This window comes from Netta rufina, assembly GCF_964035555.1.
Source record: "Netta rufina genome assembly, chromosome: 3".
NCBI lineage: Eukaryota > Metazoa > Chordata > Aves > Anseriformes > Anatidae > Netta > Netta rufina.
The window spans coordinates 92,955,225-92,970,065 of record NC_140125.1 but is presented as its reverse complement, the minus strand read 5'-3'; the positions used below and the strand labels follow the sequence as shown (position 1 = coordinate 92,970,065).

The 14,841-nt window shown below is 34.8% G+C and overlaps 1 protein-coding gene across 1 annotated transcript in view; it reads right to left on the bottom strand.

The window, feature by feature from the left end:
• The window catches only part of EYS (eyes shut homolog), a gene marked incomplete at both ends in the record, with an annotated part of 718,966 nt that overhangs the window by 693,260 nt on the left and 10,865 nt on the right, over positions 1-14,841 (bottom strand). The window contains one exon of the mRNA XM_084285295.1: positions 10,460-10,564. Within this exon, the coding sequence (XP_084141421.1) occupies positions 10,460-10,564 (105 nt within the window). The remainder of the gene's footprint in view (positions 1-10,459; positions 10,565-14,841) is intronic.

Here is a 14,841-nt window from a genome sequence, read left to right as displayed (position 1 = left end):
TCAGTAATCCCATGGTAAAGTCCGGCCAATGTGAAGAACCTTCACAAGTTTGAATATATTAAAATCTCATTTCGATAAAACATTTTTATCAGATTATACAGCCATCGCCCTAAATTCTACAATTCTTCTGGAAGGAAGAAGCTCTTATTTACAAGAACTGAGAGCTATTCAATAATCACAGGCAAACATGACATCTTATTTCATGCATCTTGGAACCATAAAGAATGCTTTTAATATATATTTATATATATAAAAATGACGAATAAAAAGCTTGAGAAGATAATTTCTACAGAATAACTGAATACTTAATGTATTCAGTTATTCTGTAGAAATATAAGCAAAAAAGAAAGGTAACTAGAAAGGAGTGGGTGGGCAAAGGCAAGAATTATTTGCCAATAATAACGTTTATGTGAAGAACGGAAATGACTGGTAGTATGAACTATTCATCGAGCTACTGAGAACAGTCCAAAGCAGAGATAATTTTATCTCAGAGGAGAAGACAGAAGAGTAACAAATCTGTTTAACTAAAATGGGTACTGATAATACCTTCATGCTTTTAGTATTCTATAGTATAACTGCATCTTATTATAAGTAGCGGAAACTACTACTATGGAGAGAAGGTATGATAATATTTTGGGTTAATGGAAATTTCAGGTTGGAAATTAGGAGAAATTTCTTCTTAGAGAGTAGTTAGGCAGTGGAACAGGTTGCCCAGGAAGATGGTGGAGTCACCCTCCTTTGAGGAAAGGTTGGATGTGATACTTAGGGACATGGTTTAGTGGGTGATGTTGGTGGTTGGGGGACTGTTGGACCAGATGATCCTGGAGGTGTTTTCTAGCCTTAATGACTCTATGATTCTAATGCTGGCGGGCAGTTGAACCTCACACAGCTGCTCATTCACTGTCCAGTGGGATGGGAGAGAGAAAGCGATAAAACTCATGGCTTGAGATAAAGGGTGTTTAATATATGAAGCAAAGTGGTGCAAGCAAAGCAAAACAAAATAAGGATTCATTCACTACTTCCCATCATCTGGCAAATGTTTAGTCACTTCCATGAAAGCAGGGCTTCATCACGTGTAACAGTTACTTGGGAAGACAGATGACATAAGTCAAATATTCCCTCCTTTCACCTTCCTTCCCCCAGCTTTTATTGCTGAGCATAATGTCATATGGTATGGAACATATGGTCCGTCTTTCCCAGCATGTCCTCTCCCAACTTCTTGTGCAGCCCCAGCCTACTCATGCTGGGGGCAGAGTGAGAAACAGAGAAGGTCTTGACTCTCTGTAAGCACTGTTCAGCAATAGCTAAAACGTTGGCAAGTTATCAACACAGTTTTGGTCAAAAATCCCCCAAATAACACCATAACTGGTACTATGAATTAAATTAACTCCATCTCAGACAAAACAAGCCTACATTAAAACAAATAAAATAAAATCAGTTATTTTGTTTTTGGTGACAGAGAAATTAATTGCATTAGAAAGAATTTCAGTGGACTTAAAGAAAAAAGAAAAAAGAAAAAAAAAAAAAAAACCCACAACTTGAATTGCACCAAAACCTTCAAAGTACAGCACTTGTGAACTGAATCTCAGTTAGAAAAGCCAAATTATTATATTAGGATTATGTACAGCCCATACTGTACACTGTTTCTCTGTTGGTTAACGTACAGACTCCCCATCCATCTATCAGAAGCATGCTCTATGTTCCCTGGAAGGTCAGCCAATACAGCTGCCAGAGGCTAAGCAAGGAGCTTTGAGAAGGCAAGCTGACAAGCCCTCCCAGGAAGTACTTGGAGATGCACTCTTGGATCCTGCTTGAAAGGATAAACAAATAGTCAAGTAGAAAGAATAAACAAATAGTCAACACCCTATCTAACCAAACCACAGTTTGTATAAAATCAACTGGAGGGAATAACTCTGAGTAGCTGCAGTGACAGACTGGAAGTCCAAACAGATTTTCTGCATTGTTAACTGCAGCAGATACATTTTTTACCCTATGATACAGTGATAAACAGTGATAAATTTGCCATTCAAAGTTGATCTGCAGTGATATGAGGCATCTTTTCCTAACTATGTTACCAATTTCAAGTTGTAGAATACTTCAAGTGGCAGGGCTGCCTTGTCATACAGAAGTATAATCATTGTAATAAAATAAGGCATAGAAATGCTTCAGTGTCATGACATATTCCCATGATATATAGCATGATTTGTCATCCAGGCACAAGCAAATAAATACATATTTTTCCTTTAATTTAACAAAATACTTTAAAGGAAGATCGAAGAGAACTTTGGGCAGTGTAAGTAAATAAACTTTACATATTTACACCAATAATTACACCTCACACCAAGAATTTAATGAAAGAAACATTGCATAAAATTGTTTCCAGTGAAGAAGCTTCATCACCAGCTATGGAAAAGATTAAAGTCAGTGTTCTTTCTTTTTAAATATTTCCCAAGAGCGGTAGATATAGATCTTTTTCATCAACACATGGCTTGGTTCATAAAATCAAATACATTTCCATAAGCAAGTTTGATAACTGTGATTAACTGTTATAAGTATATGGCAATAAAAGAAACATTGATATAATATGCATATTTTACAAATGAGTTTGTATTTTTTTGAATATGTTTTTATTATTGTGATTTAATGATTCTAACATACCATGTCTTAAAAAAAATATCTATCTGTAACTGAAGAAAAATATACCTCATAGATGGTGTACAGATTAACAGGTTTTCTAAGATGTACAAGCTATCTAAGAAAATACATAATGAAGGACAGGCAACACAACTGGCAACTTTTCAAAGCAAAAATATTTGTGAAAAAATGAGTTAACCTTGTACAGATATACCAACATAGCCATATAGATAATAACTGAAGTAGACCATAATTACCATAACTAAGGTAATGGTGCCTCTAGTTTGGGAGCACAACACTGTAGGAAATCCCAGTGTGTTTTGCAGCTGCTCTTTTCTTAAGAAACAAGTTTGCCAAATTAGTCATCGATAGTCTTTATTTTATTTCCAATTCCATCAGCATTGTTTTATTGTCATTAAAGTGAATGGCATGAATCTGGTCTACGTCATTCTTGGTTGTGTTTGGCCTGGGTGTATGACTTTGTTGACTGCTTACTAAATCTGGATTCATACTGAGGTTCAATTTTATTGAACTTTTTAATGGTGCTTTATTACAACTTATTTTCATTGTCAAATAGCTCTTATAGTCCTCTTGCACATAAATTCCTTCATGTTATTTCTCTGAGGATTCACATTTAGTTATACTACAGACACAAGTTGCCACTTGTCATTTTAAGATTTAGTCAGGATCTATATAAAGTTGTGCTTTACTAAAGTAGAAGAACGTTTTTGAAAGCTGAAAGGTGTGATGAGAAAAACAGAGTAGAAAACTGTGAATCAAAAATCCAATCTCCAAAAGTCAGTTATAAAGATGTAAGAAGGGCAACAGACTAAGACTAAGGACTATCCACTTTTACTGCAGTGTTACTAGTCACAGAGAAAATCACTTCAGTTTCCTAAACCTAAGATTTCTCACCTTAAGCTCTGTTCATCCTACCTGTATTCTTCTTGCCTCTGCAATTACTTGGGAAATTTCTAGGGAAAGCAATATTAATATATCCAATCATTTTCTGATTATTTTGTTTACAGCAATGGCAATTGCACCTAAAAACAAAAGAAAGCAAAGCAAAACAAAACAAAATGGAAACTACTGAACTTTCTCAGATGAGTGCCTATCTTGCTACTGCAAAAACACACACATACCTAAAGCACATTGTATAATTGCTCCTAATATAAATCAGGTCTCACAAACACCATTATAGTACATGTAAAGAAATATTTTCTATATGGATAAAATAGAAATATATATCAATTGAAATAACATATAATGAAAGTGATGCATGGGAGTAATGCAAAAATGGTTTTTGAAACTCCAGGAAGAATGTTGTCATGGAAACAGCTGGGTTAGATATCTTTTTGTTGCTACAGTTTTATTTAGTTGCTGCTTAGTCTTTATGTTCTTTTAATAAATTAATCTTCCTCAAGTCATTCATGATTTTATATATCTCAAAACAAAATGCTATGTTAAGAACCTTTCAGATTCAAGGCAATGACTAATGGCATATTCATCTATACTGAAACATATAAAAATGAAAACTTCCATTTTACTCCCACACTCAGTCATTTGAAAGATTAAAAGAGAAAAATGAGTAAAAGAGTAGTCACTCTCTCCATAAAAGGCTATCATGGCATTCTAGACTATTTTGCCAGGAGTTAAATGAAGGAAAAAGAAAACATGCATAAACAGTCCCCCAAATTTTGAAATGCTTAAATTACTTTATTCTACATAAATGTGATGTGAACTAAAATGGCTAATTAACAGAACTCATTTATAAAAGTAAAAAGAAAGGAGGTTTAAAATTTAAACAAGCAAACATGTAAGTGCCAAGTTAATCAGAAAAGGAACACCAATACTAGGATAATAAAGAAATTAAAAGTAAAAAAAGCTTGCTAACTAGCCTTAGTGCAAGAAACAGAAGTTTAATTAGTCAGTGTGAGCATACCTCCCACAAATAAGTTTCTAAATATTAATTATCATCAAACACAAGAAGTGGTAAGTACCATTGGGAAAAGAATGGGAAGGGCAACACTGACACATCTTCAGAAGACAACCTGAAGCAATGAACATAAAACAAACACAAAGTAATAGTGTTTCAATGAAATATAATTGTCAAAATGACCAAAATAACAAACCTGAAGACTGAGTTGCATTAAAAGAAGTAGCATATACAATGAAGTAACATGACAATAAAATACAGAGGAAGACATACTTGAGGAGGTTATGACGATAAAGAATCCTATTTTTCTTTTCTTCCTATTAAATCTGCTGATTTCCAAGACTGGTGCTTGTGTATGTGTGGTGGTTGACCTTGGCAAGCTGCCAGATCCCCATCCAGCCACTATCTCACCCTCACCTCCCATCCCCTCAACACAACATTATTGATATAAAAACTTAGGGTCAAGAGAAAGACAGGGAGATCACTTACCAATTACCATTGTTAGCAAAACGGACTTTACTGGGGGAAGATTAATTTAATTTGTCGACAAATAAAATAGAGCAGAATAGTGAAAAATGAAGACAAAAACTCCAGCACATCTCCCCATCCTCCCCCTTTATCTCAGGCTTGACTTCACCCGTTCATTCCCGATTCCTCTACCCCACAGAACAGGGGGAGTGGAAATGGGGCACTGTAGAAATGGGGCCAAAACAGATCCTCTTTGCCACTTATCCCTCATCACACTTTATCCCTGCTCTAACATGAGTCTTTACTACAGGCTACAGTAGTAAACCTACTCCAGCATGGGTCCTCTCCATAGCCACAGCTCTTCAAAAACAGCTTCAACTGCTCCATGGGTCTTTCACATGGGCTACAGTGCTTCAGGAAAAGACTGCTTGTATACGGGCTCCTCTCCATGTGCTGCAAACCCTGTCAGTAATCTGCTGTAGCATGGGCCACAGATCTGTCAAGAAATATCATCCTGCTCTGGTATAGGGCTGCGTGGGTTGCAGTGTGGATATCTGCTCCCCCACTGGTCTCTCCATGGGCTGCAGGGGAATCTCTGTTCTGGCATCTGGAGCACTTTCTCATTTCCTTCTTCTGACCTTGATGTTGGCAGAGCTGTTTCTTACTCTATTTTTTCTTTTTCTTCTTTCTTCTATTTTCCCCCCTTTCCTATTAAACTCATCTCCCAGAGGCACCACCATGTTGGCTGCCAGGCCCAGATGGGCCCTGAGGTGGGGCAATTGGAGCCAGCTGGTACCGGCTGAGGCTGGCATGGGGCAGCCCCGGCCTCTCCTCACAGAGGCTACCCATGCAGTCTCTCCACTGCCAACACCTTCCCACTTCCACCCAATAGGCTTTGCACAATCCAGACTTCTAAATCTCTCTGGCCTGGGTATCTAAAACATAAGCAGTGAATCTGGCGTGCTTCAATTTCTCGTCACTAAAATTTTAGCTTTTTCAATTATGTGTCTAGTTACATGTTTTAAATTCATGAGCCACATTCCATGAAGACTGGAAATTTGCCTATGCACAAGAAACTCATATGCCTGTTGCACAGTGCCAGTGTGCACAGTCTGTCCATAGTGATTCATATATTGAGTGGGAGGTAGAGATATAAGACTTACCTGCTTTTCCAGAAGCTACTCTGTTAGAAATGAGTTAGTATAGACAGGCAGCTGACATTCAGAGGGTGTATTCTTTATACCCTCAGCAGCCCTTTAACAGGATGAAGTCAACATGATATATATATATATAAATATATATATATATATATATATATATATATATACAGTAAAGAAATTCACAGTAGTGACAGCATCTTAAGCAAGCTGGAGTAATAAGTAATTTCTAAGAAATATCTCAGATGTACAGCAGGGAATTTTAATAAATATTTTTTTTAAAGCTGCTGAAAAGAGATTTGTCATATAAAAAACAATAACTTTATCAGTATTAACTTCAACATGTTAAGACAATGAAACACCTGGCAGAAACTAATAAAGAATAAGGTATATTTCCATAAAATCAGTACGTGCAAATTAAATGTGTATACTTTAGATGTGCTAAATACACAGAGTTCTTAAGTCTTCTTAGCAAGGGAGAGCAATCCTGCTTCTCAAGGACAGAAAAACTATGTAAGTTCGTAAACTAAAACAATGAACATAAGTCATTTTCAGTCATTTTACATGACTGTGTAGGAACAAGAAGTGTTTACGGTAGATCTGGATAATAGTCTGGTGGCAGATGGCATACCTAAACTGGTACCAAGGATTCACGTGAAGGTTGCAGTGAGAATTTGGGTTTGGATGAACAGAAGCCAGAGATCAGAAACTTCCACTCAACACTTTTTGCCATCAACATCATTCTGCAGCTTATATTAGCAAACCAATATTTTGACAAACTTGAGGAGTTAAAATATATTGTGTAAAAATTTGCTCTGGAACAACAAAGAATTTGCAGTAGATTTCTTACATCATGGTTCATTGCTTTAGCCCTCAGACCATTATTATTTTCAACTGTTATAGATGAACAATTTCCATAGTGGTGTTCTCTTTGTTGCAAAAAATAGTTTTTGTTGTTGTTGTTGTTGTTGTTTTTGTTTCTCTCACATACTCAGACTTACAAGAGAGTTTTCCTGATTTCATCTGAGACAGAACAGGTCTGAAGACTGGTGTGCAAACTTTTCTCTTGTTTTGTACTTAATTATTACTTCTTATATTAAGGGAGGGAAGTCAAATTTGTATAACTGAAGGGAACATAAGGGAACATACACCCTTTCTTTTAAAAACGTGAATTTCCTCAAAGGATTTTTTTTTTTTTTTTTTGAGAAAAGAGTGGAGAAATATGATTTTCTACTTTTGTGTCAGGGTTGAAACATGATTTCATAAAAGACAATAGTATGAGCTACTATTAATTAATTTAGTACTTTGGTATTTATGTTACTGTTGTGAGTACAGAGGTTGTTAGTGCATCAGTGAGTTCAAGCTAGGCTAATCTCTTGAGCCATCAGAGGGATTAATACTAAGGTCCAGCTAACAGTAGCAAAATTGTCAAAGATAATCTAGTTTCCTTGTATTTAGAGGACACTCTTACTCATAGTTCAGATAGAATATTTTCTGAAGACTTAATATATGAAGTGTGAATCAGAAAATAAGAATTCAGTAAAAATAACTAAAATTTTATTTTTCAGTAACAGCAGCTGTTTTCCATAAAAGGGTCAGAATCTGATCCCTAAAAATCTAAAGCAAATTTTAAAAAGCTTAAGTAATTAATGGCAATAATGCTTTACATCTACCAAAGTATTTGATATACCTAAACAAATTATTTTCCAAAACTGTATTCAAATTTTCAATGTCTTACTATTCTACTGGGGAGGCCACACCTAGGGCACTATGTCCAGTTCTGATCCTCTCATGAGCAAAACCTACGTATTTTCATACATTCAATATGACACTAGATTTTACTGAAAGTATGCAAGCATAAGTTGTCATTTTTCACTTAAGGATTAGTTAGTTTTTTTTTTTTTTTTTTTTTTTTTTTTTATGAAGTGATGTTCTTATTAGGACCAAGCCAACAGTAAAAATATCCAATAACATAGTGACTTTTATTTTCAGGCAATTTGCAGACATTATCTATTTAATCATTGCAATATCTTTGTGAGATGATTGCATTTATTTATCTACAGCTTCAACTGAAGAATATGAACTGGGGATATTAATTAATTTACCCAAGGGCACAAAGGGTATATATATCTGTATTTATATTAAAACATCTTTTCAGCTAATTGTTAGGTGTGCATGTCACTAAACATTTTTTTTTCCAACTCTAATTCAAGTTCCCATAATGTTAATAATGTAGCTGCGAATGCTAGTACAGAAAATCTTCATTCTTTTCAAAAAATAACTGACCGTTTAAACAGATCATCTCTGATTCACTAGGAGTTACTTGATCCTTTGATAATGATGAAGAATCACTGCTATTCACAGCATTTTAGTAGAGTCATTAGGTTGAAACTCATAGTTTGTATTGTATGTATGTCCATTACATAAACCTGATTGTTCATAATAAATCCCTGTATTAACCTCAGAGGCACAGCAAAAAGGAATGAATAGGTACAGACACTCAAACCATGTATGCACACACCAAGAATAATAATAAAAATTTATTGGATAAAGCCTGTATACAATGACTGACATCTTTAAATGAATAGGCACAAATGATCTGCTGAGAGAATGTCACAATAATTTGCTTTTCTATCAATGACATATTCTGCCATGTGAAAAGTAATCTCCTTTTGGATCTATACACAAGAGTGTTAACAAACACCAATAGGGACTAAACGTGGGATAGCAAAGCAGTATATTAAATGTGTCTCTATCTCAGAACAAAGGACATAATGTTCTTGCTAATTTTTAGCTACAGACCTAATTCAGCAACATGTGCCTATATGAAGCAACAAATATGAAAGCATAGTCTTGTGTTTGAAGATATAACTCAGTGTTGTCTCCATTTTCAAACTCAACAGGATACTACTCAAAGCCTTTAAGGATCTTTTGATATTAAGTATATTAAAGTGCTTTTACAAACAATTGTTTTGCTTATGAGGGGTGGTTGGAGACTTGTGTTTCAGTGTTCTGACATTTCCAGGGTTTACTGATAGCTATCAGTTTTTCTTCTAAGCACCTTAGTACTACTGTAAGTCCTCTCAGACCAAGCTTGTATAAAAACAGGTTTTCTGACCTTGTTTTCCACACAAACAATGTCTGTAAATGCACATGTCATAACCTATTCAGAGTTTATCAGTAATTTTTTTTTTGTATTTACCAATAAATACCAATGAATTTACCAGAATTAACTCTCCTCCAGACTCCTTTGGCCACTGTGCTTTTAAAAACTGAAGAAAGGCTGTTTGATCCTGACCAAAGGATTTCTTATCTCAGGAATCTCTACCCTGCACCCCCAACCCCCACCTTTCTATGTTTTCTTAATGTGCATATAATAGCATGCAAAATCACAAATTATACAGTGTATATATAATTGGCAAAGAAAAATCTTCAACATCATATTTCTTTCTTCCTTTATTTTGTTGTGTCTTTTTTTCACTGTGTTGCTGCCTGGCCTGATTTATCTTATAAGTCCTTTATAGCACACACCATTATCTGCCAGCCTCATACAGTGTCTTGGATATGTAAGGGCACCTCATGTGATACAAAATGCACATACTCAGGCAACCTGATTGAGCTCATGCATACTTTAGAGTGTTTCTTGATTCTTTTAGGTGTGAGTAATGCAGCCAGTAGAATTGAATCCCAAAGACAGGGATTTTGAATGTTTGTAAAATTTAACATTTTTTTGCTGCCTAAAACTTACAATTTCATCAAGAAATGTATTGCTATAAGGTCAATTATATAACCAGATACTAAACTATTAGAAATCTCCAGTTCTGTCATATTTCTTTAATGATATATTACAATATTTCAGTGGCTTTTTACAAAATACAGGTATTTTTTTAAATCCAAGCAATCACTTACTCATTAAAAATGGCTGTCCACCTCCCAAGGTCAGGTTGGATGGGGCTTTAAACAAGCTGGTCTAGTGGGAGATGTCCCTTAGCATGGCAGTCGGGTTGGAATTTAATGTTGATCTTTAAGGGCCCTTCCAACACAAACCATTCCATGATTCTATGAAAATTGGTCATAGACAAATTGCCATCGACACTGACTGACGTAATTTTCATTTTCCTTAGTCTAAATAACTACCTCTGTACCTTTCAAAATGCAAGCAAGGTGCTTTTGCCATATGACATTTCATAGCACACAAGATATAAATGTGGTACTTACACACTAAACCAAATTAACAATTGTGTAAAAAATTTCAAATGCTTACCAAGGGGGCAATTGCATTTGAATCCATTTATATCCTCTTCACAGGTTCCTCCATTCCAACAGTGTCCATCTAGACACTCATTCATGTGAACAGAACATGTTTCTCCTGAAATTTTATATTAAAATAAATAAATCAATAAACATGCAGATCTGTTCAAATTGTAGCGACATATTATTAATGGAAAAGGACTATCAGAATGTTGACCTCACTGGCCAAGGCACACTTAGTAGAGCACACAGGGACACTGGTAGACATCCTTTATGTCATGAATTTTTCTACTTCATTTGTTACAAGAGTCCATTTTGACAGGCAATATTGGAAGCAAGACAATCGAGAAAATAGAGAGCTTTCCTAGAGAGGATACATACAGTCCTGGAGGGCTTTCCTGTTATACAAAATTACTGTATTCAGGCAATTATTTATTTATTTATTTATTTTTCAGTTGTGTCAATTGTCTTCTTTCATTTCACTCACTGTCTTCTTTGAAAAAGAATGGCAGAGTATCATCGAACATGAAAAGCAGGCCAACACTAATTCACAGAGTTATGTGTAACAGTAGAGTTCAGCTTATGTTCCACAGAATGTTGCCACTACTGTGATACTAAATATACCTTTCCATGAATACAACAGAAGAGGATAATCAAGTCACTAAAGAATATATAATGAGGCAAAATACAGATATTACTTAATGAAATAATTAAGAGCTAAGGTGGGAAGTGTAATTAAATGTAGATTTGTTACAGCAGGGGTTGCTTTGATTTGTAACAGGAATAGGTACTTCCATCCACGTGAATATGGAGGAAAATCATAAGTGCAGTGCTTATCATAGGTCAGCAGTGTATAAAGCATGTGTGGCTTTTGGTGAACCTCAAAGAAAAGTATGGAAAAAAAAAAAAAGAATCCTGAAATTGCCCTGAATTATTTGCACTGAGGAAAATATTTGGTCTCTTATCCTCAGCACACATAAATGCCTTCTCATGCAATCATATGTATCAAGATAGTCAGATCTGAAAAACCTTTATTTTGTCACTAGAAGTACCTACCGTATCTACCAGAAATAGGCCTTCATCAGGGAAGCCCATAGTAGCAATAAGGTTCTGTTCCATGCTTAAAATGATTGGCAGAGTAACTTCTATGAGTGCTTTTCTTTTTTTCTTTTTTTCTTTTATTTTATTTTCTTATGTCTACCCATGTTCTACATTGTTCATATGATTTTAAGATACCTGGAGGATAAAGTGGAGACACATGTAGAGACCAAGGAGAGTCCAAATAACTCAGTAAACTAAAGAGCTACCTGCTTGATAGCAGCAGTTGCTGAATGTTGCTTAATGTGCTGTGCCACCTGTCAGGAATATAGACATTTGGAAGTGGCCAAAATATAGATGTTTTTAGATTTCTTTTTATATTTGTAAATTTTGTCTGAAGTGTTGAAAAAGAAATAGCACTATATGCAACCTTTCTGATCTAATTCCAATATTTTGCTTTCCTTATGTTTTCTAGTTCAGACCTATTCCCACAGCTACGTCCCAGAATATGGTAGATCTCTTTGGAGGGAGATAAATGGAGATGCATTGGCTCTCTTCTTATGCACAAATAAATGGAGAGTAGCACAGAGTTTCTTCTAGGAGTAAATAACATGTTTACAAGCCATGGCTAAGCTGCAATATGTACAAGAAAAACTACCTGAAACAGATTCTTTCATGTCCTTTAAGTTGTGGTATACTTCTAATGGATAAAGTCTAAAATAAAACAAATGCAATTCTAAGGGAATTGCCTCTTGAATCGAAGGCAGCAAAGGTATCTTTTTGATCTGTATGGTACAATAATTTGAAGACATGGCTGTACCAGACACAACTACAATTTCTTCCAAATTGTGGACTGTTGTTAACTTTGTTTTTTTATTTTCTTTTTGAGATATGAAATTTAGTGTGGGATGAGTCAACTTCATTTAGGCTTCTAACTAGCCTATACTTCTATACTTTTCAACTGAGAATTTACAGTGAAATTCGGCACCCTAAATGATGTTATCTAATGCTATATAGAAAATCCTGTATTCAGCCTCAAGAAAATACTTCCTAGGGGATGAAATGGACACTAAGCAGAGACAGTCACAACAGTTTTATAAAAGTACCATAAATTGGTACCATTTAGTCTGGCAGTCCTGATAGGATAGTAGGAAATAGATAGTAGGCAGTCCTGATAGGATAGTAGAAAAGAACAAAGACAGAAAGGGCAGCAGTGAACTGTGCAGTATTTCCAAAAACTAACAAAAAATAGTCTGCATTGCACAAGGTGAAGCCTTTGAGGAATTCAAAAGTAAAAAGACAACCAGATGAACAGACCAAAAGGTTAATTCTCTGGCCATGTTTTGACTGAAATATATGAAATGACACATCTAGGGATTCCTGAGAGGATGATGAAATAATGAAGGCTTGAGAAGTTTGGGACATGAGATGAACATTGGAGCTTTAGCTGTTTTGAGGAGCAGTGACAAAATCTAATTGTATGTAGAAACAGTGAGAAAGGATTCAAAGCCTCCTACTGAAGTCTAACCAGAAGCATAGTGATTTAAGCAATATGAGAAAGGAAGCAGAAAAAGGGGATTTATTTTGTGCCTTCATTTGGAAAAAATAAAATAAATATTGGTTATAGTCCATAGCTAAGAAATTCCCACTAGTGTTATCAGAAACTGATTTTAATTTCAAATATCACACTATTAACTCCCATTCTTTTAAGACTTTATAAATACAGTTTTTCTTAATGTATTAATCTATACTGCAACACTCCATAGATTAAAATATTTAGTCCCAATTTAGATGATTGATCCCAAATGTAAATGTCCAGACTAATACTATACAGTAGAAGTACACCTGCTGTACATTTTCAACACTGCTGAAAAACAACTTGGTTTCAGGTATTTTGCTTTTATTTATCTGTGGCAATGTTAAATGTGTGTGAATTCCATTCTGCATTTAAAAGAACAAGGGAATTAGGAAAAAAAGTCCCTGCTCTGATAGCAATGGTGTTGATTTTACGCCTGGAGGCTGTTATTACAGCTAAATTACTTCAGTTGACAAAGAAGCAATTACATGCCACTCAGCCTCGTCTCAGTTATCAAGCTTTGAGAATATGTTTCTCATAACTGACAAAAATATTTACAAAAACCACTGACTGATTTACAGTTTGTGCTAGCTAACAGTACTTGCAGAATGATATAGAAAATTATTTAATTTTCTGAAATATTCCAGTTGAAAATACTCTTAACACATTAAATAGTTCAGTATTTTCTATCTAAAAGTTAAAAGTGCCATTGTATCATTCTGTACACCTCAGAAAAGGCTACAGAAACAGCATTTATTTTATTATTATTATACGTGAATGATGTTAAACCTTGGAAAAAACTTCATGTGTTAGTGCAATTTCTGCCAATCAAATAAATGATTGTGTAATGAAAATGAGAATAATTCCATTTTGTTTTTGTAGATAATAATTATCTCTTGTAGTTATGTGTCCTAACAAAGAGTGGCACTAAGCTGGTAGTTGCACCCAACAAAAGACATGTCCTTCTCGCATACAGTTGCAATGGAAATATAAGAATTTATGCCTTCAGAATAGGAGGGCAGTATTTGGACAGTACTTTTTAAAATGTTTCAGAGAGAAGAAAAGAATTTACGGAGTTAATGTGTGATATTTTCTGAGTATGCAAGACAGGAAGAAAGGTAGAAAGGCTAGATGCATACAGTGCATCCATTTATTTTTATTTTTATTTTATTATTATTATTATTATTATTATTTAGTATGCAGATAATCTCAACTACACATTTGAAATGGTAAACCTTATTTGAACATACAGTAAGAATAACTAATTGGCTACAAATTACTTTCAACACCATAGTATGTTCATATAAATATTTTCTGGGTTTACACTTTTAAGGTTAACATTAATATAACAAATCCAAACATAATTAGTAGTATAACACAATATTTAATTAGTTATTTAATAAATCATAGCTTTGGGTCTGAATTCCTAAGCAATCCACAGGGTTCATGTAATCAAATTCTGAAATACAAGCATAATGTTAAAACTCATCATAAACTGATTCTGTTTCCCTTTACTTTATAGTGTGTTTTATCATGTATAAAATTGCAGTGTTCTTAAAATACATAACAAATAATTAGAGCTGCCTAGGAAACTCTGTTACTCTAATAACACATGAGTTTCATGGCCTGACGCTTAACAGCTTTCTACAGGCACACTGATGTTGCAGAAGTGACTGATTATTCCGCAGAACAGAAGACTTGCTAAGAGATATGCGTTTAGGACCTTCAGCGGATGCATGCTTAGAAATTTGGCAGACACATAGTCTATCAGGATTACTAAT